The 22213-nt window shown below is 43.0% G+C and overlaps 1 protein-coding gene across 3 annotated transcripts in view; it reads left to right on the forward strand.

Moving 5' to 3' along the window:
• Positions 1–22213, forward strand: part of RSPH10B (radial spoke head 10 homolog B) — a 765802-nt gene that overhangs the window by 294247 nt on the left and 449342 nt on the right. For all 3 annotated transcript variants that reach the window (XM_069645637.1, XM_069645638.1, XM_069645639.1), the window contains exons 8-9: positions 2844–3020; positions 7918–8059. In XM_069645637.1, coding sequence (XP_069501738.1) covers positions 2844–3020; positions 7918–8059 — 319 coding nt within the window. The remainder of the gene's footprint in view (positions 1–2843; positions 3021–7917; positions 8060–22213) is intronic.

Consider the following 22213-nt stretch of genomic DNA (forward strand, 5'->3'; position numbering starts at 1 on the left):
TGCTGCTGACTTGGCCGCTGCTTGAACAGTTGGAAGATAATGTTCCGCTGTCTCAAACTCTGACCCAACCATTTGAGAGCTTGCCTCTTCGAACCGACTTGATACTGACCTCCAGTGAGATCAAATCGCCTTTACATCGTCTCTATATCAGCTCGACTGTGGCTAAAGTGTGAAGAAGTCCAACCTGATGCTGTTGAGCCTCTTTAGTCAAGAATAAGGTGCTTTTAAGAGGCCCTGTCCCCATCTCCACTCCGTGGGACCATAGTGACTTAATAGCCCCCTTTACATCTTATTCTATAAGATATATCCTTTTGGAACAGTGCCATTGTTGCAATGTCTTGCCTGAACACACATGCTCAAGTTCTCAGAGTGCCGAACTACGTCAGTCTGCATTTTCTGTGTTCTCTTTACAGGAGAACTAGTGTTTTTATTTAGTGATTGCATTTTTATTGATTTGTGATTACTGTCCCTCACCCCCTGTAGCCTGAAGTCTGAAGTAGTATGTATCTTTGCAAACACTGAGGAGGATATTGACAAATTCTAACAGGAAATTGGGGAATGAGTCTTCTACCATGCTCCCGGATCACGGGGTGTCTGCAAGGGCTCTGGGGACAGCCCTCAAATGGTCAGCCCCATGTGTCTTTCTCAGGCCGCTCAGGCCTTTCACAGCTCCAAGTGTACTTTCTGGGTGGGAACTGACCAGACTGTATTATTGTACTGCCTTCTCCTTTCATGTTCATTTTGTATGTATTCAACTCTTACACCACTTATTCACAGGTGGATACACATTTTCTGTAGAAGGTACTTTCGTTGTCCCCTTCCTTTATCAATGAATTCATTTTTTATAATGCGCTTCATACCGGAGACTAATCTCCGTGCGCGGGACCGGGATTCAAACCTGTGTTGCTCTGCGTTGCCTGTGAGCTATCCTCCCTTTCAAGCTTTTTTTGCTTCATGTGTTTGGAATCCACATACTGTCTGAGATTCGAATGTTGTGTTTCATTCACTGGCTAATAAGCTATTGCAACAGACTGAACAAGCCAGGCGCAGTATAACTACTCAGGAGGCCCTCAGATTTTATCTGGAATGTTTAAAATATGTTAGATCAATCAAAAAATGAATTCCCAAATATCAAGCATTCCTAAACCTAGCAGAGAGCCTAATAAGGTTTCTGGGGCACAGTGGATTGTATCTAGCATATTCCTGAGCTACCTTGATTTAAGAACGTCCTCCCCCTTTCTGAATCGATTCTAATGCTGTTTGAGTCACTGTACAATATGTGGCCTTTGAGGGCCGCTTACCTATTGAAATTCTCTGTAAAGCAGCCGCCTAGACTACATTCCTCATTTTCTTCATTTTGTGGAGTTTTGAAGGTTATTTCTAGGGATGACTGCAAATATTTTCAGTCCATGCTGCCAAAAATATTTAACAAGGTTATAACTGGATGTGGTAGGACAGCATGTAAACCATCTTATGCATAGGGTTGAAAGAGCTGGGGAGTAAGGGAGATACAACGTACTCAATCTATTTACTATGATCATTTTAGTCCTTCTCCCCCTTCAAAGACACAGCCTACAGTTGCTATATGTTGTCCCCATGTTAAATGCTGTATTTACCTAGAGATCACAAACCGGTGGGTTCAAGGCTTAATAGGTGTGTGGGGAACAACCTGATTGTGGGTGGACGGTCAAGTCTTTTTCTTTAAAGATTCTCGTGCACCGGCTGCAGTACTGCCAATGTACTAGACGTCCCATGCTTTCGAGGGAGGGCATTGAAGGACCAAAAGTACTATAGTACTACAATGAGTTGCATATAATATTTGTTTTTTATATTAATGATAATGAAATATTTGAGCACATCATCCTGAAAGAAGTAAGGATCCAAACACTTCACTTTAAACCGTAAGAAGTATTTCACGGCAATTCAACAGACAGGTTGAAATGTTTGCATTCTAACCGAATGGGGACCATGCTGTCTAATTGAGTCATGGAATAGCTGAGTAAAACCATGTTCCCTCATGGCGGTCTCTCGACTAATGCAGCAGCAGTGTGTGCCGATGAGAAAGGTGAAAGAGATCTGAGAGTCATATTTGGCAACATGGAAATGGGGTCAGTAGTATTACTGGTGTGTCCTTATTTCTTGAATGCTTCTTTTTTCACTACTTTGGGGCTCATTTTGCAAGTCCCCGTAATTTGGCAGCAGGGAGCCCGTTACATGAACACTTCAACGTAAATGGTTCTATGCCGGCACATTTTGGTAATTTGCATGGTGGAGTGCAAATGTGACTTACAAGCCTGTAAATAAAGTAAGCGCTGCCTGCCATATACACGTGGCAGGCAGTGTTTACAATGAATCCCTATGGCATCTTCCTGCTTTTTGCTGCGAGCTGTGTAGGTGCCAGCATTTGCTCCGGCATGAAAATGCAGGCCCGCGCAAATGCTGGAGCAAATGTATGGCAGAGAGAGGGGGAGGAGGTGGAAAAGCAAGTTGCGTTCCTCCCCTCCTCTTTGCCATACAAATGGACGAAAATGAGGTGTGGCTTCAATGGCTTCAATGGAAGGCGTAAAAGCCTTAAGCAAAGCTTTTAGATCTTCCATTGACTTTACGGCTCATACGGAAAAGTGCCCCTTTAAGTCTAAGGAGTTTGGGGACGGATGATGTGAAGATATCTGCCTTCTTATCGCGCATGACCAAATCTGTGCAAAAGAAGAACAGCTTAAACGGACGACTTCTACTCCTATAATGATGCATGCACACTGTCATTGACCCTTTCACAGCATATGTCTGTAAACACTGCTTGGAAATGTTTTGCTCTAATATGCCTCTTTAATCCTTTATTTTAGCATGGGTTTGGTACCCACACTTGGTTTTTGAAGAGAATACCTGGATCTCAATATCCTTTGAGGAATGAATATATAGGTGATTTTGTCGATGGAGCTCGTCATGGACAAGGAAAGTTCCTCTATGCAAGTGGTGCGATATATGAGGGAGAATGGAATTCTAACAAAAAGCATGGCTTGGTTAGTACTGGCAAATATTAAGCACATTTATTTTAAATGTTAAGAAAATCAGTTGTGCTACAATGTGATGAACTCTTGTGTTTCATAAATAGCCAAATGCGAGAGTTTTATCAAAAAGGCACCGGATTTAATTAAAAAAAGAGAAGAGGATGTTGAAGTACTCTAAACACATGGCATGGGTGATTCATTGCTTATGTGCACATGTCTGAAATGAGACCGAACTGACTCAGTGGGAAATGTGAATCAATAGAAAGTGCACAAAAGTCTGACGGACATTGTATGTATTCATATATGTCATTTATATAGTGCAGACCCAGCTAGAAACCAATGGAGCACTGAACATAGAAGAGGGACGGTACATAGGGTAGTAGACATGCAGAGGAAGAACCAGGAAAAGTGCTATCAGGTTCAACAATATGCAAGATGTTCCTTGAAGAGTAGGGTCTTCAGTTCCATCCTGAAGTGTAGGGAAGGTCCGGCCTATCTGATGAGTGCTGGTATTTCATTCCAGAGTCTACATGCATAGCAGGAAGAGCCCTGTTTTCTGGTCTCCTATTTGCATTCCCTAGATTTTTGTCTGCCATTGTTACGGCTTCTGGCAAGCCGAGGCCACCAGAGATCGTGCGTTTTTGAACCTGGTAAAATGAAGCGTTGTTTCTCATAGCCTTGTATGTGATGCTGGCCGTTTTGAAGTTGACAGAGGGTTGGAGGGACACCAAGTGTAACTTTGAGGGTTGGGGTGATGTGGTCATGTTTTATCAGTCATGTGATGGGGGGCCTGTGGCATGCTGGTTAGGCAAGCTCCCACGTTGCTGAACATGAATTGAAATGTCCTATGCAGTTATCTGTACCAAATTAATCCACACTACTAAGAGGCTATTGTGCAGACTTGTGTTTCTAGGGAACTAAGAGCATGCTGAGCTTAATGTGATTAATAACATTATTAAAAAGGCACTGACATGAATGTGAGTAATTTAATAACTAAGAAGACACAGGACTCAATGTGTGGCACTAGGGAACTAAGAAGACCTGGGACCTAATGTGAGTCATTGTAGAATTGAGAGGATACTAGACTTAATGCAAATTAGGGCAAACTGTTGAGCAGCGTTTAATTGTGCTAATATCGAACCACTTCAGTTACCATTAAGAAAACATTGCACAGAAGAACAAATAAGTAAAAGAGTTGCAGTACAAAGTATAGCATAACGCAGGTGTGAATGGTAAGGGAAAATAAAATGTGGAGTTTGGATAAAACTGAAAACATTGTGCTTATTGGGTATCCTGTGATCTGGAAGTAAAGGTGACCTTGAAAAGATACTTGTCCTCAGTCGTGATGTATTCTGTAGGCCAAAAAAGATGTCTTGAGAGAGATCTGAAGCCTCACTCAGATCTGAAGCCTGTAGAGTTTTTAGAATGGATTTGTATCTGCTTTTAATGTCTTTGTGACAAGGTCCTATCCTAAGTCTGCGTATCTGAGGAGGATGACTCAAGGAGCCAGGTTGCCAACCCGATCCTGTAGGTGCTGGACCACGGACGGTATGGTGAGGATCATCTGGTTTCCTTGCTTTGCTCCCCAGCACTTGACAGAGGACGGTCCCATTGCCTCACAGGTTTGCCCCAGGGTACCTGTCTCTCCCCAGCCCACTAGGTTATCAGGGCAGACCATCCCTAAGTGGTTAATCCACAGCCAAAACACTAAGAATGTCTTGAAAGGTATGACAAAGTTTCCCCTCCCCAGGTAAGAGAGCACAAAACTCTCCTTAGCCAGACTAAAATATACAATAGTTGGATTGAAGGCTTTCTCTTGAAGGCTTTCCTCTCTTGGTCCCAGACAAAGGTTGCGTGGTTCTAGATACAGTTAACAACTCACCTGGCACTTTAGAAGAATCACATTTAGAGATTTACAGGAACGTGGTCACATCTGCATTGTTCTCCGGTAAGCAAATCTCATGCTGGTGAAAGATTGTATCAATTTGTGTGCTCGTCCAGCATCGAAAATAAGTCAAAGGACTCAGTAAACTTAAACAGAGTGTTTGCAGCTCGGGAATCATACTCTGGAAGTACCACAGCACCCAACTTAGTGCAGTCAGCAAGATGTAGGGTTGGTCCTATATCCTAAACCCAGACCAGTCTTGCATCTACTCCATGAACTCCCAGTGTTCAGTCTGTCACCCCTCACAGGTGTAGACCCTCATTGAAAGATCCACCCGGGGGAGGAGGGACCAGTGTAAAAATACATTCAGCCCCAATTATTGAGTGTTTGGGGGCATGAGCTGGAGGCTCATGTTTGGTGAAGGCAAGAGGCTGGAAAGTGGTAGAAGACCACAAGGCTACAGGAATGGCGACTGGTGATGTGGTAGCAGGTGAGAGCTCGAGGAGGTGGTGAGAGCTGAAAGGGTGATTATGGACGTGATAGTAGAAAGGGAGGTAGCTTCTTCTCGTTTGGTGACCTGCAAACTTACCTTGCATGTAATCCACTTGTGTAGCAGGAGGCAAACTGTGCAAATCTGAAGCGTACCACAGAGGAAACAAAAAACGGCAGCAGCCGTTGCCAGAATGATATGACAGGCAAGATGGCATATGCCCCTCTTGGAAGTTCACTCTCCAGAGCCGTGCTGACCATTGCGGAACACAGGAACAAGGCACAACACCTATTGAAGTGAATAAAGATTTTGGTAACCAGTCACTGAACAGCTCAGCCGGCGCAGCACAGCTAGGTTCAGTCTGTCTGTCATTCGTTGACCTCAATCGCTGACCTCAATGGTGAGCCTGCACAAGTATAAAAGCTGCTGCTGTCAGTATCACAGGAGACGTCTGTGAAGATTGCCCTTACTGCCTCCTCTGACACACCTACGGGACACACCAATATATGGGTTCCCCTAGGTAAGTCAAACAATGGCTGGAGGAAAATGGACATCCAAGACGAGGGACCCCAGGCTGGAAATTAAACGGAAGGAAATTAATAGAACGTCTCTTATTATTATTATTATTATTATTTATTTATTTATTTTCTCATTTATATATCACACTAAACCTGGAGTCATCAAGGCGCTGCATATTAACTGGGCAAATCTTGGTTCTAAGGCTCAGGCATTCATGCAAGGCTAAAGGAGAATATACCCACCTAGAGCGTGGTAAGTAGACATGAAGAACCTAATTGGAGTCAGGATTTCTCCCTGGGCACTGAGTCCATAGATCAGGAAACCGCAGGACTGCATGAGGTGTGGCAAAAAGGAAAAAGGTGAATGAATCTAACTCGGCAACACACAGACAAACCTACTGGACCGTGGAGGTACCATAAAGGGTAGCTTAGGAGCGACTTGCAGGTTTTCTATGGTGTTTGATTCCAAGTGGGTAATCGGCATCCCCAAGGTAGAGACCACAAGAAGTAGGAAACAATCCAGGGAAATGGTTATAGGACACATGCAGGGGACTGGTAATCTAGGTCCAAAAGTACTGGTCACTGGAGTAAGTGGACGTCGATACTCGAAGAATCAAGAAAGACAGCAAAATCAGGATCCAAAAATCTATTTCGGGTTCGGGCACAGTTCGTTACATGGGGACTCAAAAGGCACCAGTCTATTCCGAAATCCAAATACAAAATACAAATCTGGTCGTATGACATGCATGAGTCAGTGCACGGAAGGTCAGGCAAGCAGGAGGGGAGGGTTGCAGGGAACAAGAGAAAAAAGGAAGGAGTATAAAGGAGAGAGATACAAGCAATGAGCATAAGCGTAACAACAAATCGCTATTTTCACTTGTTGTAGAGCACCATACTCCCATCACCAACACTTCTTATTCTGCCGCCACGTAGATCAGTGCCACCTGATGTCTGCTTACGTGACACATTCCTCTGCATCGTCAGTGTCATTAGCTTCCCACCATCGTCGTTTCCATAATATTTATTTGTTTGAACACTCCATCCAAGAAGTTTGTCAGATTGATGATTAATGTTGTCCTTTCTCCTTGAAGAAGAGTGTTCCACCATTCATCTGCGATATGACTTCAGTTCTTCAAAGAAGTCACCCAATATTAGTGTTCTTAAAGATGTCAGTGCCCTGCAAAATAGAACAAGATGTTTTAGAGTTTCCTTCACTTATCTGCAGCTGACTTGACTTTTCACACCGGTATCTCTTAATGCTAGAACCTCCTGGGTGGGGTACAAATTCAGCTGGAATCTCTTAAATGTTATTCTGGTGGCGTAACTTGGACTCTTTGCCAAGTATTTAGGAAGAGCGTTGTAAGGCCTCCTTGGGTGCATATTTTTGCTCTTCGCTTTTTCCCCCCGAGTCAGAATCAAATCCAGTCTCCAAATCCCAGTTTTCCCTGAGTCTGGATTAGTTAGTAGTTGTTCTTCCGTTGATGTTATACTTTCCAGGGTCTTAGTACAAGTTATTTTCCAATCCTGCAACCAACGTTCTCTTCCACCATGTATTGCTCCTTTCAATGTCCCAAAGTCTCTTATAGGGTCCACTAATACTATTTTATGAAATAGTGCTAGCTTTTTCCATGTATTGTGTGCTTGGAGTGAGATTAGCCCCAGCTCTTGTCTCATCACAGGTAAAGGAGACACTTGGGAGATTCAGCAACTTCTTCCAGTATGCACTTTCCAGAATGTCCCAGAGCTTTGGTGACGGTGACAAAAAGGATTCCAGAAAGTTCACAAAATCGAGGACAGCCTTAGTAAGAAGAATGTTTACCAACCAAGAAAGATGGGAAGAGCATCCTGGGGATAAATAAATAGCATAAGACATTACAAATATTTATGAATGCTTTTTGTAAAACATGTATGTCCCCTCAGGAATAATGTGTGAAGAGGTTTTCTTGCGTTGAAAGAGCCTTTTAGTTTCTGTTTTGCGGTTTTCCCATTGTTTAAATGCTAGCATTTCTTTTTCAGGGGAAGTTTATCTTCAAAAATGGACGTATTTATGAAGGAGAGTTTCAAAATGACCTAATAGCCGAATTTCCACATTTTCAGCTGGAAAGAATGAATACCCCAGATCTCAGTGGCATCCGCACACAAAGCCCCACTGGCTACGGTAAGAATGTGAGCATGGTGTGCATCAAATAAATGGCTAGCCGCACTGCTTAGTAAATGCTAAATTAAACATCATATATCTGGGGGACTGTAATATGGCATTACGCCAATTACAAAAGAATGTCATTTTAACATGGGTTCCGACTCATTACATCCCCAGAGAAAACATTGCAGGAACCAACAATCATTTTTGTATGATACTTATAAGCAATCTCTAGATATTCTAGAACTGGCTTAATTATATAAACAATCACCAGTTCTAGAATATGTGGATAAAGTGCTGGATAGTGGGAGAAAAATGTTGTTTCCCCAACAATGCTCTTTTCATTCGATATAATGACGGGATACCTTAGAATTTGAACTTGCACATTTCAAATTCTACCACAAAACAGCACTCATCCTTTATTTACTACAGCTGTCTTTTATAGCTTCAGCATGACCCATTTGGCACACCTGAGAGCCTTTTGAGACCATGGCAGGAGAGATTTCGTAACTGAAGTTTGAGAGTATGTTGGGAAGTGAAGCTTAGCAAATGAGTATGCGTTAATAGGGTAAACGCAAGTCAATGAGCAGAAAGAATTCAAGCAAAGTAAGGAGTGACGTATTTATCCTCTTTATTTTGTACAGCGTCGACATGCTGCCTTTGCCTATTCTCTTGGAGGTGCTTCATGTAAGGACAATTGGAAGCACTTTCAGCTGTAGACCACAACATCAGATTGATCAGGGAGCATGAAGGTTGTATGCGATGGCAGGCCCCCCTAGACACTTCATATCAAGACAGATTCCCAGAGGCAGAGAGTGGGTGCAGCAGAAAATGGCCACAAGGTGCCTAAATTCTCTGCCCGCTTCGGTCCGAGTTGCAATAACTGAATCATGCTACTTAAGATATAGCGTTCCCATGTTATTCCTAACCCTCCTTATCTCTTGCAAATTAGCTGTTTCCTTTTTTCTTCTTCACGTTCCATCAATTCTTCTTTATTTTATTTCCACCCTAAATCCAGGGCCCAGACCTATTCCCAGTTGGGGTTGGACTTTTTGACTGTCCCTTGATCGTATGGGAAGGCTTATTGGTAGCAGGGCTTGGCCTTTTTTGACTGCTGGCCCACTTTTGTATAAGCAAGGCAGATTGCAGTTTTCTCACTTCTGGCTCTACAAAGGGTCGCATTTTCAAGGGTCCTGTACCCTGTGCTCTTCTGTTGGGATATGTCAGTAGCTATATGTTTGCACTGCGCTACATTGTTTGCAGCATATTATTGCTATGCTATTACCAGGCCAGCACTGGATGGAATGAGGCTTAAATAGTAGTTTGGTCTGAAATGTTATTGGCCCAATCGATCGGGTATGTATTTTAGAGCATACATCGATCGTTCTTAAAAGAAATTCCAATGCAGCTTACCTGAGTTTCTCTCACTTTAACACATGTGAAAACGACGGGTCGGATACCGCCATCTTGTGCTAATCTTTTCCATTGATACATCGCCCAAAGTTCAAGTGCCCTTGCAGCACTAATTCAGATCACCCGCCCATAATGCTGACATCACTAGACCCTCACGCCCCATTTCACAAACCCATTGCACGTCTCGTGTCAACGTCCTCGGTGCGCAGTCTATTGATGTGTCTCCATGGAACTGCCAAGACACCTCGTTCCTCGACAAGTGTAGACAAAACCTTTCTGATCACACAACGTTGGAGTTTCTTTTTCCTTCATGTCAGTGTATTTCATTTCGAGCTTCCCCGACTTGTTTCTGCACTCTTCAGATATCTGCCAAGTACGACACACTGAGAACCAGTACTTATACTGCCTAAAATGAATTAACTCAGTAGTTGCTTTTCATTTCTTATATTATGGACTAATGTCTTTACCAAACCCTATCTAAACATGTGTCCTTGCAAACTTTTAAAGTTTGAGTCTATTGATCTTGTCTTTTCGTGATGTGTTTTTGTAACATGGCTGTTTCTACGCTTGTCTTTCTTTAGCATTCAATGTTAATGGGAAACCACTTTTCTTTTCTGTATACAAACAAACACGTTTTTATTTACCTCAACAATTCTGCCCTACCATTTATGAGCCCGAATATTCAGAAGAGGAAATCCTTGAAAGAGAAAAAACTTGAGACGATATGGAATTAGATGAAAGTCATGAGGATCAATCACCGGAGCCTGAACGCAGTCGCATGGAGCAGGTTTGCACCTAGTGTACCTGTCATCGTTGTGAGCTTATGCCTACTCTAGTGGAGAACTGCTGTTACAGAGAAAACTCTGGCTGCTTGGCTTACATTGCTGAAGACGACACACTACCGCTATGCATTACCGAGCTGCATGACTTCAGGGCCACCTGCCTTACAAGATCTGTGTTGCATATTATGATGGTTCTTATGCACAAACCTCCAGCTACAGTTTGCCCTCGTAATCCAAGTAACAAGTAAGATCACTCTGCATATGTTGTGTGTTTGACGACCGAGACAGCTAACATAATATGTTGTTCCCCTACATCAATATAACTTTGATGGATCCCAGCCGAAATATTTTTCTGTAAATTGAATAAATTACTCATTCTAATCTGAAAATAAAATGTTCATCTTTAGATTTATCGTCTACACAATTACGTTTCATTCACTTGGAAGCATCTCCCAAACTGTTTTTGCTGGAATGTGCGTTCACATTTCTAATTGATCCCTACTTGAAATCATAAGTAGTGTCAGTACTTTGCACGAAAAGGTACTTTTTAAAGCATAACAATGCCTTACATTTGACAAGGTAGTGCGAAAAAAACTAAATGTAATTATTGGGTTCATTCAAGTAAACTATTTCTGCATCTCTTACACAGGTGGTACAGACTTGTGGCATATCGTGCCTTTACATGGTGGATTCATGAAAGACTGAGATTTCATATTCAACGTGTAATACCTGCCTTTGTGCTTCAAGTCATTCGTGATGAATTCTCCAGTGATCACAGACAATATCATGGATTTATGCAGACAGCACCTCGGCCAATGTGCACTATGAAAATGCGCCTGTGGCCTTTGAAAATGTACATCTTACTGTGGAGGCCCACATGTGGAGCACAACAAGGTGTGCATGCATCAATGCAGAATCAATATAATTGCTGGAATAGATATACACAGAAGCCAGTAAACCTTTCAAAACTGCACTCATTCGAGGCATGGTGGAATTTAGTGATGTAAACTTTACTTTCTTTTTATTGTTGCTCATTGCACTTGTTGCCCTTGCTGCAACAGTTCACCCAGCCTAGTGCAAAATCTCCCCTTGCCTCCCTCCTGCCTTCTTTGTCTGTCCATGCAGTCTCTGTATATTAACCCAACGCTTTTGTATTCAAATCCTGTTTATTTCCGAAAAGAAGTGGGCCACTTTGGCCAAAATAACGCCCCACACTATCAATTTTGTTTTCTTTTCTCGGCCATTGCTCTATTAAAGTATAGGGAAATCCGAGCCTGCCTGCACCTCGCCTAGGGTAATCTTTGAAAGAATATGTGAATATTGTGGGACCAGGCGCATTGATTCAGTTCCAATGGAAGTAAATATTTTCATATGTGCGATACTTGAAATATTTCGTTGTTTTTCACTGAACAGCTTGCCATTAATATTGTTCATTTTTGTGGCATGTGCTCCCAAAACGAAACTCTCTCTAACACGCTGTGAACGCTGGATGAAGGGGCGCATTGTTATATGCCCTTGAATCCACTGCACTAACAATTTGAAGGCCAAAATGTGGCGAATATCCACAAAGAAGTGATAAGATTCACTATATTGAAAGCTTACGTAGGAAAGTTACATTTCTATCACTGAGCACTGTCTTTCGAAGCGGTTGGTCATCCGTCAAGTAGGGAGAATGGAAACACAAGACCCAATGTAAGCAAAGTTTTAAATAATATTTATGCAAGTGAGGATGACAAGTGTGCTGTATGCTACATGATTAACGTTGTGACGGATGAATGTTCATTCTGACTCAAATAATAGACATTTCACATGTTTATTGTAACTTAAATTGATAGTCAACATAAATATGTACTGTGTATATACAATTATAAATTGGGTACTGAAATATATTTTTGCATTCTCGATTTTACATAGTTATATTATACCGATGTGCCCTTGTCATGGGTGCAGTTTATCGGTCGAAGGCTTCTTCAACCGAAATTGGACAATAATCAGCAACAACGCATCTGTGGTAATCATTATCTGGGACAATCGCCAGACACCAATCTGTTCTTTTGCGGTTGCGGTAATGAGCAACATGGCAGCCTATAGGTTCTGAAAACTTTTCGATGTGAAAGTGTTGCATTTTCAATTTAAACCACTAATTTCTTCTCTGTAATGAACGCCATGTGCATCGATCAGAAATCAGTGATGGAAGATAATAACTTTCTGTGGAGAATGCAAAGACTGGTATTAATCAATCAATGAACGGAATCAGCATTATAAGATCACCGTCCACAGTTAAACAAAAAATGAGAGCCATGCGATGTTCGCTAGCTATAACCTCTATTGGAAAAAGTTACTCATGCTTTCGTGGTCTTAATTACCTCTTTCAGCATAATGTCAAAATTAAAAGTGCTTGTTACGCTCCCGACTATTGCTGTTTTCTTCAGAATAAACAGTTTTTTATCATTTTGCACCTGTTGTGGAAGTGTGTGTTTATGTTCTTGGTTCTGCGTTAGATAACGTTATGACTTTGGTTATGATAGGGTACATTTGGCTACGCTGCCCACTTACCTGATTAAAATAGGTGGAGCTCATTGTGAGTGCCTCGTGATTTCAACGTTAGGGGGGTTTTAGGCAGAATTGCATGCTGTACCCTCTGGGACCACCACATACAATTAGGACTAAAGGTGTAAGCAAAACCAACCTTTGGTATAAGTCTGTACTACACAGTTTTGTGGTAGCGAGCTGAGCAGCCAGGCTTATCTCAAGAGGGAATGTGAGCAGTACACAGAGGTCTTACAATCACAGTGGTTCAAGTAGACACATACTGTCAAGGTTTCTTGGTAAAACACCTATTAATTTATTACACAATCATTTAGAAAACATTCACTAGAAGAAGACAACTTAATATTATACACAAACACACTTCAATAGCAAACCAATAAGTTTCTGAACAAATTAGGCTCCCCTGAAATAGGAACAAAATAAATGGCATTTCAGTTACTTTCAATGGGAGTAAAAAGGCACAAGTTAGCAGAATAGATCACAAATACTTTCTTAGGCATTGCAAATAGTTATAGTTCACTAGAGGACTCGATTCAGTTCAATAGGCCTATTCCAAAGTCAATGGACTTGTGTCTTGGATAGGAAAGAGCAGTTCTTGAAGTAAACGGTAGAGTCTTTGCCAAAGTTCTCTGAAGTAGTTTGTACGAAAAAGAATCATATGTTGGGTCACAAGCTGATTAGTATTACCAAAAGCAGGTAAGGTTCCCAATTTTTTTAACGGGGGATCAAGGCTCAAAGGGAACTAACTCAGAAGAGAGCAAAACATAAAGGTGAGTCTGATACCCCTCTTTCCATTGCCCTGGTGTTCTGAAGTGAAACCACAATTACAAAATAGACAGATACCTATTACATTTGTTCCTATCTAAAGACATGAACCCAATGCACATACAATACTTACAAAAATATTATCACATGTATAACATTAAAAAAGGCAGTGATTGCCACAAACATAGTAATACACATTTTATAACAATTTGCCAATGATTAAAAAGCTATATAAGTCTCAAAAAACAGGGTGCACCAAGCACCACTTAGACAAAGGAGGGGAAATAATACAACAGGGTTTTATATTATTTGACCACTGTGTTTGCATGAAAAATCCCACAGTTAATTCGCATGGGTATTTTGGATCACTTCAGAACATAAGCTGATTAGGCCTGCAAGTTGGAAAAGTTCCACGAACTTTCATCGCGAGAGAAGCGTTCTCTCAATTGGTTTGGCACAGTACCTTAGTATGAAGCAAAATATGCAGCTGAAGACATTGGTTCCTGGCAGTTCCTGCAGATCTCACTGTTCCTGAACCTCAGTCGTGGGGACAAGAGGGAGGACGTCGGAAAACGCTGACAAAATGGAGTCACTTCAGTTAGAGTAGCTGTTCATCAAGCACACAAGCTGGTGTCCTTCCCCCTGGTTAATCCTAACCAGCTCAGAGAATGGTATCCAGGTGATTTACAAGTTGATTGGTCCCACCAACTCAAAGCAAGAAGTCGTCCTTACCTTGAAGGGGCTTCTCTGTCGAGGTGAACTTGCCAATTTGGACATGCAGCAGGGCTTCACCAGGCAAACCAACGGTCCAGGAGTCGCAGCAGCCGTTCTCTTCCAGCTCGTCTTCAGTTCTTTTGTTCCAGTGGTCGACTGCTTTCCAGTCCAAGAGAATCGCCTTTTAAACAGTTTTCTCCCATTCATTCCAGCCTAGTTGCCACTCACCCAGCAGGGTGGCTGTCCCTTCCGGACAGTCAGCCAGCCAATCACGGCAGAGTGCATTTGGGTCTCCTAGGAGACTAAGCACAGGGAGTTTCGGTCCTGAAGCCCGCCAAAGGCATAGAAACAAAGGAACCAAACCTAGTTTGGCGCGCAGAGACAAACACTAGAAGGACCTTTCCAAAAAGTAATGGCGAGAAAAGAAGACCAATGCCACCAGCCATTTCGATAGGAAAGGGTAGCATTTGACTGCTACATGAGTATTTTAGACACAGCGGATACTAGGTAACCCCTCCAGCACTCTTTAGGAAGATAGTGTGTGCTGGATCTAGGAATTTAAAATGTCTAGTAAAGTCAATTTAACCTTACATCTTAAAAACTCCATAATCAAAGAACGCAAGAGTAAAATATACATCAAAATACATAAAAGAGTGGGAAAAAAGGCTCACACTCTTTCCAGGTAAAAAAATCAAGTCCTCAAAATCCAGCAAAGTTGCTCGGGGTCTCTAAGGTGAAGGGAATTAGCACATGTTTGAGAAATCTCCCTAACAGGGGGTTATCTGAATTAGGGCTGCAAGGGCACTTTAACTTAGGGCGATGGATCAACAGATAAGATTAGCTCAAGATGGCGGTACCCGACCTGTCGTTTTTGCATGTGTTAAAGTGAGAAAAACTCGGGTAAGTTGCATTGGAATTTTTCAAAAGATTTTAAGAACGATCGATGTATGTTCTAAAATACATGCCCGATAGATTTGGCCAATAACAATTCTGACCAAACTATCCCTTTAATGGGACATTCTGCCATTTATTTACAAGAGCACCCATAGTGCCTCAGGCAGGGGAAATGTGCTATATCCATCCCTGCAGTCAAAAAAGAATGTTGCGACCAGGATTTGAACATGGGGGGTTGATAATTGCAAGTGATTAGCTTGTTGTGCTATCTGGTGTAGAGTTTGGAAATTAGAGAAAGATTTATCTTTAACACACAGAAGAACACAGTCCAATAGTGGTCAAGGGTGAACTGTTTTGTGATTATATTAGATATACACTTCCCTCTTGCTTCGAACCATATGCCAGATGGTTTAGTAGCTAAACTGCAGCCCTGAATGTATTTCACACCCTCAAAGCAAGTTGGAATCTGTTCTTTGCTTCACGTACTGTGTCCTCCTACCACCCATAGAAGACCTTTTTTTTCCTGGAATGTCATTGGGGCAGCACCTGATCAAAGTACAGGTCCTGTGTAGAAATAATGCTTAGGACAATGGTGATGTTCTTCATAAGATGCCACAGACTCTGACTTATGACATTGGTAGCGCAATACAGAACATATTTCTTTGTGTTTAGCCAGTTTTGAAGGCACTGTAACATATGATAAAAACTGCTTATTTTTAGTGTCTTTAATACTAATATCGCTACAAAATGGAGCTTGAAAGCCCCGTCAGAATCAGGCCCCATTTGTAGAAAACTTAGAGGGTGCCATGTTTTTCCTACTGTGCCTTAGAAGCTCTTGTGATTTGCACAGGCTAGGCGTTTCCCAAGCTGGTGGCTCAAGCCCTTTGAACATTGGGGAAAAGGGGAAATGACCATGAGAGCATGGAACATAAGTGGAGTGGGAATTAATATTGGGAGAATGGAAGATCGATTAATGAAAGTAAAGATTGATCCATTTTCTCTCAGTGCTTTATGTGGTGTCATTGTCCGGATAGCTTCTTAAGCTCTTAGCTCTGACATGGGTCAAGCCTAGAATTCCGGCAGGCTCGGCTCAGCCCTGCATCCTCCCTAGGTGCATATATTTTAGACTCTTTCAATTGGGTGGGTAATAATAACAACTTTTACTAAAGTGCTTAAAGTGGGGGAATTTGGAATGAAGCTCTATATAAAAAAGTTATAATTAGCAGTGATTGTTGACGACCTCTAACCCAATTAGAGTGCTAAGAATGCAGTAATTGGAAATGTTCTTCCTACACCTTGCCCCAGGCAATCATTTGTGGGCTTGAATTACGCTTTGCTAATGATCGATTTCCAGGTATTTGCCAGGCTTAATTATGCCATCATTTGCAAACTTCAGACTGCTTCCAGGAACTAAAATGCAGCCAATGACATGAGGAAGAGTGAGCAAAGTGCATGGAGGATGTGAGCAGATATCCCCCAGCTGACATTGATTTCCAGATAGTGGCAGAAGACCACTTTCTGTTAGGAGGGATTTGCAAAGCGGGGGCCTTCCTGTGGCTGCTGTCCAAGGTTTTCTGCCGCCAGTTAAACCACAGTAAACCTTAATGTGACCAGAGTCTGAGACACTGATCAATCTGCTGCAGTCATGCCTGGATCTCAAAATCTAAGAGGAAAAGGGTTCCCAACATTGAGAACTCCCGTCACCTGCAAACTGTGGCCAAAAAAAGCCAAGTGGTACTAAAGAGATTACAATAGTACTTACTACTATTGTAATATCTTTAGTACCACTTGGCTTTTTTTGGCCATAGATAGTGTGCAGGGGACGGGCCTTTTCCTCTTTCATGTTGTTATAGGGTCCACGTGCCAGGACCTTGCTTTCTCCTCTGCACCTTGATTAGGTTTCTTTACTTATCTCCAGATATAATGATCTTTATATTACCCCATAAGCCTATTTACAAATATCTCATAGAGAAAGGTGTGCCCTTGGTCTAGGTTCTTTCTATGGATCTCAAAATCTGTCACTTCCCAGAAGATATTGCTTCCCTTTTAGATAAATTGTTTGCAGCATTTCTAATGGGGCCTCATGCTTTTTTCACCACATAACTCTGCCCGATTTCCATTTTTCCTTATTAGAACAAACTAGACAAACAAAAGCTATGTCTGCAGGTGGCAAAATGATAGGCATTGGAAGCAATGGAAAATGTTCCTTGATCAGGATCGAAGGTTTTTTTTCTCCAAGTGGCTTCAGCGCACCTTTTATATTTGCGTAGGGCTTTCAAGGCTTTAAACAGATAAGTGGGAGGGGTGACAATGGAATCTATTGCCAATAAGTCTTTTTAAACCCTGTAACACCTGTGGGTTTAAAAATGTATATGAGGGAGACAAGCACTCAGAGTGCATTTATTGTCTATACCTCTCAGAATCCATGGGTGGACTTTTGGTGACTGTGCTGGCCTCCCCCTCCAACGCCTCACCTGGTACTTCTGAGAACGCGTTTGAGGACACGTTCTTCTTCTTCCCCCTGCGAGGTACTGTCTTCTTCTTTCCCTTCTTCTGGGAGAGATAAGGGCGGGCTCCCTCGGAGGCCACTTTGCTTAATAAGCAGTCTGCCAGGCAGTGGGGACTCAGGGGAGCCAACCCTGGTTCAAGGCGTCAGGCACAAAAACCCTGGTGTCCTTAGAATGTGCAGACAGATTCAGCTTGGTAGTTGGTAGTTGTTTCATCCAAGGTAACAAATAGTCCAAAGAATCCAGTGATGGTCAGGTAGAAATTCCACAGTGAAGTAATCCAGGCGTGGACAATCAGTAGGGACTCCAGTACTGTTTCTGGCCAGAGTTCTCTTTTGTCTTTTTCAGGAGAGCAGCCTGGGTGCACCAAGAAAACCCAGACAGACATTGAATGCAGCAGTATGGGTGGGCCCACAACTTTCCTTAACCTGGGCCGCATCACTCTAGTGCGGCTGAGGGAGTCCTGGTGGGCCGCTTGACAGGGGGCATCCCTCTAAAACAATTATATGGCCTGGGATGCCTGAAACATTGGGCGCTTCCCACTGTGGGGAGCATCAACGATTTGAGTGCCTGGGCCGGTTACAGGGAGTCCGTCGGGAAGGCAGCAGTGAGTATTGGTGCTCCCCTCTCTATCCGTTAATGCCATGGCGCTGTGCTCAGTAACATTTTTTCTTCTTTAAACTAAAGTATCCCTCACACAACTACGTGCAAGGGTCCTCTATTGTATTTTGTTTTTCATTTTTGCTTCAAGGATCCCAGACAAGGCTTCTCACGATGTGGACCGTTTTACTTTTCTTTATTCCCCCCCCCCAACAAGGGGGTTACAGTATAATACTGCAGGTCCTGCCTTTAAGGGCCAGCAGACTCTGGTGTGCTCATTATTGCTATTAGGGTATTTATTGAATGTGGATCTCGGTTCAGGAAGCAACAATGTGCTTTACAAGTTATGGTGGGAATGACACAGTCAGGGAAGCAGAGATACAAGGGATTGGGGCGATAAGAATAGGGGAGGGGGAGGGTGACAGTTCAGCAGCAAGGTATCTACAGTCAGCAAGAGAAGGAAATAGGGGAGCAGGTCACCCAGTCTCAGGTTAGGTGGGGAGTGTAGGGTGCGTGGATCTAGGTTTTAGGGTGGAGATATTCCTCGAACAGAAGGGTATTGAGCTCCTTCCTCAAATGTAGAAGCGAGGGGACGTGTCTGGTGTTGACAGTTCCAGAGTCTAGTGGCGTAAACAGTGTTGGCCTGTCTTCTGGTTCTTTACTTCCTGTACTGGCAGAGTTCAAGTTTGCACCCACATCTGGTGGATTGTAGGCCTCTGGAAATGCTTTTTCAATGATGTAGTGAGATAGATTGGGGACTTCAGGGCAACAGCCTTGTAGATGATGCAGCAGGATTTGAAGATGATACATGCTTACACTGGGAACCTGTGCATTTTGATGAGAATTGGGGTGATGTGGTTCAATTTGCAGTCTTTTGATGAGTCATGTTTCAGGATGTAGGACACATCTCAGGGGTGCAAGGTTAGTCACCGGATGAGCTTCTAGAAGGGCATTGCCACCATTCAAGTTTGGAGAGGAACATGGTTTGGCCAGCTGATCTGAAGTTTTTTCTGGGATGACCAGCTTGAATTTCTGCAGGAGTGAATATTGGTACCAACCATTTTGTGTCTTCCTTGTTATATGCTGCTTGAATGAGAGGTGTGTGTGTGTGTTGATGTTGAACCCAAGAGACGTGACACAGGTGACCAGCTGAGCTGTGAAGGTGTGAGGATCATAGCAAAGTGCCAGGTGTGGCTGTCTGGGTTTTTGGCATTGTTGGTCAGCAGTAGCAACTTGGCCTTGGAGGGGTTGAGCTTCAGGTAAGCACAATAGAGGACTGAATCAATATGAGTCCGACCTTGAGCCTGTGGAGGTCTTCGATGCAGCATATCGTGAGGTAGAGCTGTGTGTCATCTGCATATTGGTGGATGTTGTTTGGATCCAGGAGGGTTCTGAGCGGGCTTATGTAAAGGCTGATGGTCACAAGGGAGGGGATGGATCCTCGCTGGACTCCACAGGACATGGGTAGAGTTGGTGATCAGTAGGAATTCATTTGGATGAAATGGTGGTGGTTAGAAAGGTAGGATTTGAACCAGCTGAAGAAGATCTCGCTCATCCACATACAGCGATGTAAGATTTCAGTGAGTGGCTGGTGATCTACTGTGTTGAATGCTGCTCAGAAGTCAAGGAGAACCCGGGGGCAAGGATGGCCATGATCGGGGATGTTAAGGGCATCGTCGATCACCTTGTTGGTAGCTGTTTCCTTGTTGCATCTGGGTCTGAAGCCAGGTTTGTAGGAATTAATTTGGTGGTTGGCTTAGCTGTGTTGGAGGAGTTGCCTGGCTACTGCTTTCTCAAGGATCTTACCTAGGAAGGGAAGATGGGTGATGGGATGGTAAGAAATGATCTTTTCACTGTTTAACTACCAGTGATGTTAACCATGTGGAAATCGCCTGCCTGCCTATTCACATGTTCTGGTGGGGACAGGGGATCCTACCCATTCTACCTCTGAGGCCAAGATTGTGTAGTAGGTGGTGAGATCAGGCTCCTTGAGTCACTTTCACACACACCTTTTCGGCCAGGCAGGGGACAATGTCAAAAGACATACAGTGGTTGTCTCGGGCAACTAGGTGACAGAATTTGCTGAGATTCCCTTTCAACTGAGAGGATTCCTTCTTTTGTGATCATCACAGATCCTTTGCACATGGGATCAGGGGGACAAATCCTAGAAACCTTTCATTGTATGTCTCCAAGTCAGCCCAAGACAGGGAACAGCATATTGTGATGTTGGAACACAAGCAATATTTCTGGCCCTCATAGCATTTCTCCAGATGATCGGAGGGGAAAATGTATTGATTCTGACAGACAATATGATGGCAATGTTTTATTAAAACAAGCAATTTAGGATGAATTCCTCCTATCTGTGCTATCTGGAGATGAAGATATGACTGTGGGCAATATGAGAGAAATGTCACGGAATGCCTGAGACTAAACAAGGCCAAATCGGTTGTCTTTGAGGTAACAAGTCAGTTATTATGATTATCTATGTAACAGATTGATTCTCTTGGGCAATGTTCTGTTCAGATGATTTTGAAAATGATTAAGTAAATATGCAAACAAAGATTTGGCTTTCGGCCACTCAATAAGATGGACAACCTTAGGCGGGCAATCTAGCTGGGGTTCTGAACTAAGAAGGTTCACTCCCTGTGCAGGCTCCCTCAATTGAACCTCAAACAACAGGCAACAAGATCCATCTTTCAGAAGACTTTCCTCTGGCAGAATGTCATGACATACACCCCCAATGCCAAATATGGCTTCTGTGCTCTAGGTTGGGGTTTTGGACGGTTTCTACACAAGTTAGTTACCTGTGCAAGTCTGCTCTCATTGATTTCTGTTTAGGCTCCATTGTTTGGTGACGCCCATTCTTTATTTGCAATGTTATTGCAGTTTCCTACCATATACCCCTGTGTAAATTATGTACCAGCTCCATGTTGTGCACTCTGGGAATGAGTGGACATGGATATTTTTCATATGTGCTCATGGCTTCTGGCTGGAGTTGCTAGAACCTGATATGACAGAATGCACGTGTGGTGCCAGGAATAGACCTCTAGTCCACACCAGCTAGAAGCCTGGAAAGAATCCATGAAAGTTTACATGTGGTGTGATGGCTGCCACATTTGTGCATGAAGACAAACCCTGGAGCTGAGACCTTTCTCGGTTTCCAAGTCCTTTTATATTCTGCATTTATATGTTTTTAATCCTTAGAATGAAGAAAAAACCAACTGAAGAGAAGCTTTTTCTGACTGCAATATTCCAAGACTGATTCTGACCGCAATGCTCTGGCAGTGCTTGATAACACCAGTTTCTTCACATTAACAGACAGAGGCTCTGCACGATGCTCCCTTCCCATTTCCCGGCAGCCACAGTTGAGTCGTCAGGTCAAAACACCCTTGCTCTTCCTGAGAACATTGCTGCTGTCACTTTCTGGATCCAGCACATACAGTGGGAGGCATCGTAACAGTCCTCAGCAGTTGCTGCGGCCACGGGTCATTAAAAAACAGGACTAAATTGTCCTAAAGTGTATTGTTTTGGACCTGGTGCCCTCTCGATGCCTTGTTGTATTGTGGAAGTTCAGTTCAAGTTCAATTAAGCATTAATTTGGGAAATACCTCCCATAGAAGTATAAACCTAAAATATACAATACAAATATTTGATGCATAAAACTGTAAGGATTCCATCACGGTAATTGTGGAGGAATTGGAGGAAGCATCATTCACGATATCAACAGTGGAATTCAAGATGGCGCCTTCTCAGCGTCGTATCGGCAAGCCACCTGTAGCTCTAGTTCTTTTCCAACATGGTGACCCCATCTACCCATTCTATATCTGTCATCTCTATGGTCGGGTAGGTGCGTTGCTTCTGTTCCGCTCCACGGTGCCTAGCCTATGCTTTTGCATCGCGTTCCTGCTACTTTGTTTATCGCCTACTTCCTGACTACTCTTTCTTCC

This window comes from Ambystoma mexicanum, chromosome 2p (genome assembly GCF_040938575.1).
Source record: "Ambystoma mexicanum isolate Mex_15411 chromosome 2p, UKY_AmexF1_1, whole genome shotgun sequence".
Taxonomy (NCBI): domain Eukaryota; kingdom Metazoa; phylum Chordata; class Amphibia; order Caudata; family Ambystomatidae; genus Ambystoma; species Ambystoma mexicanum.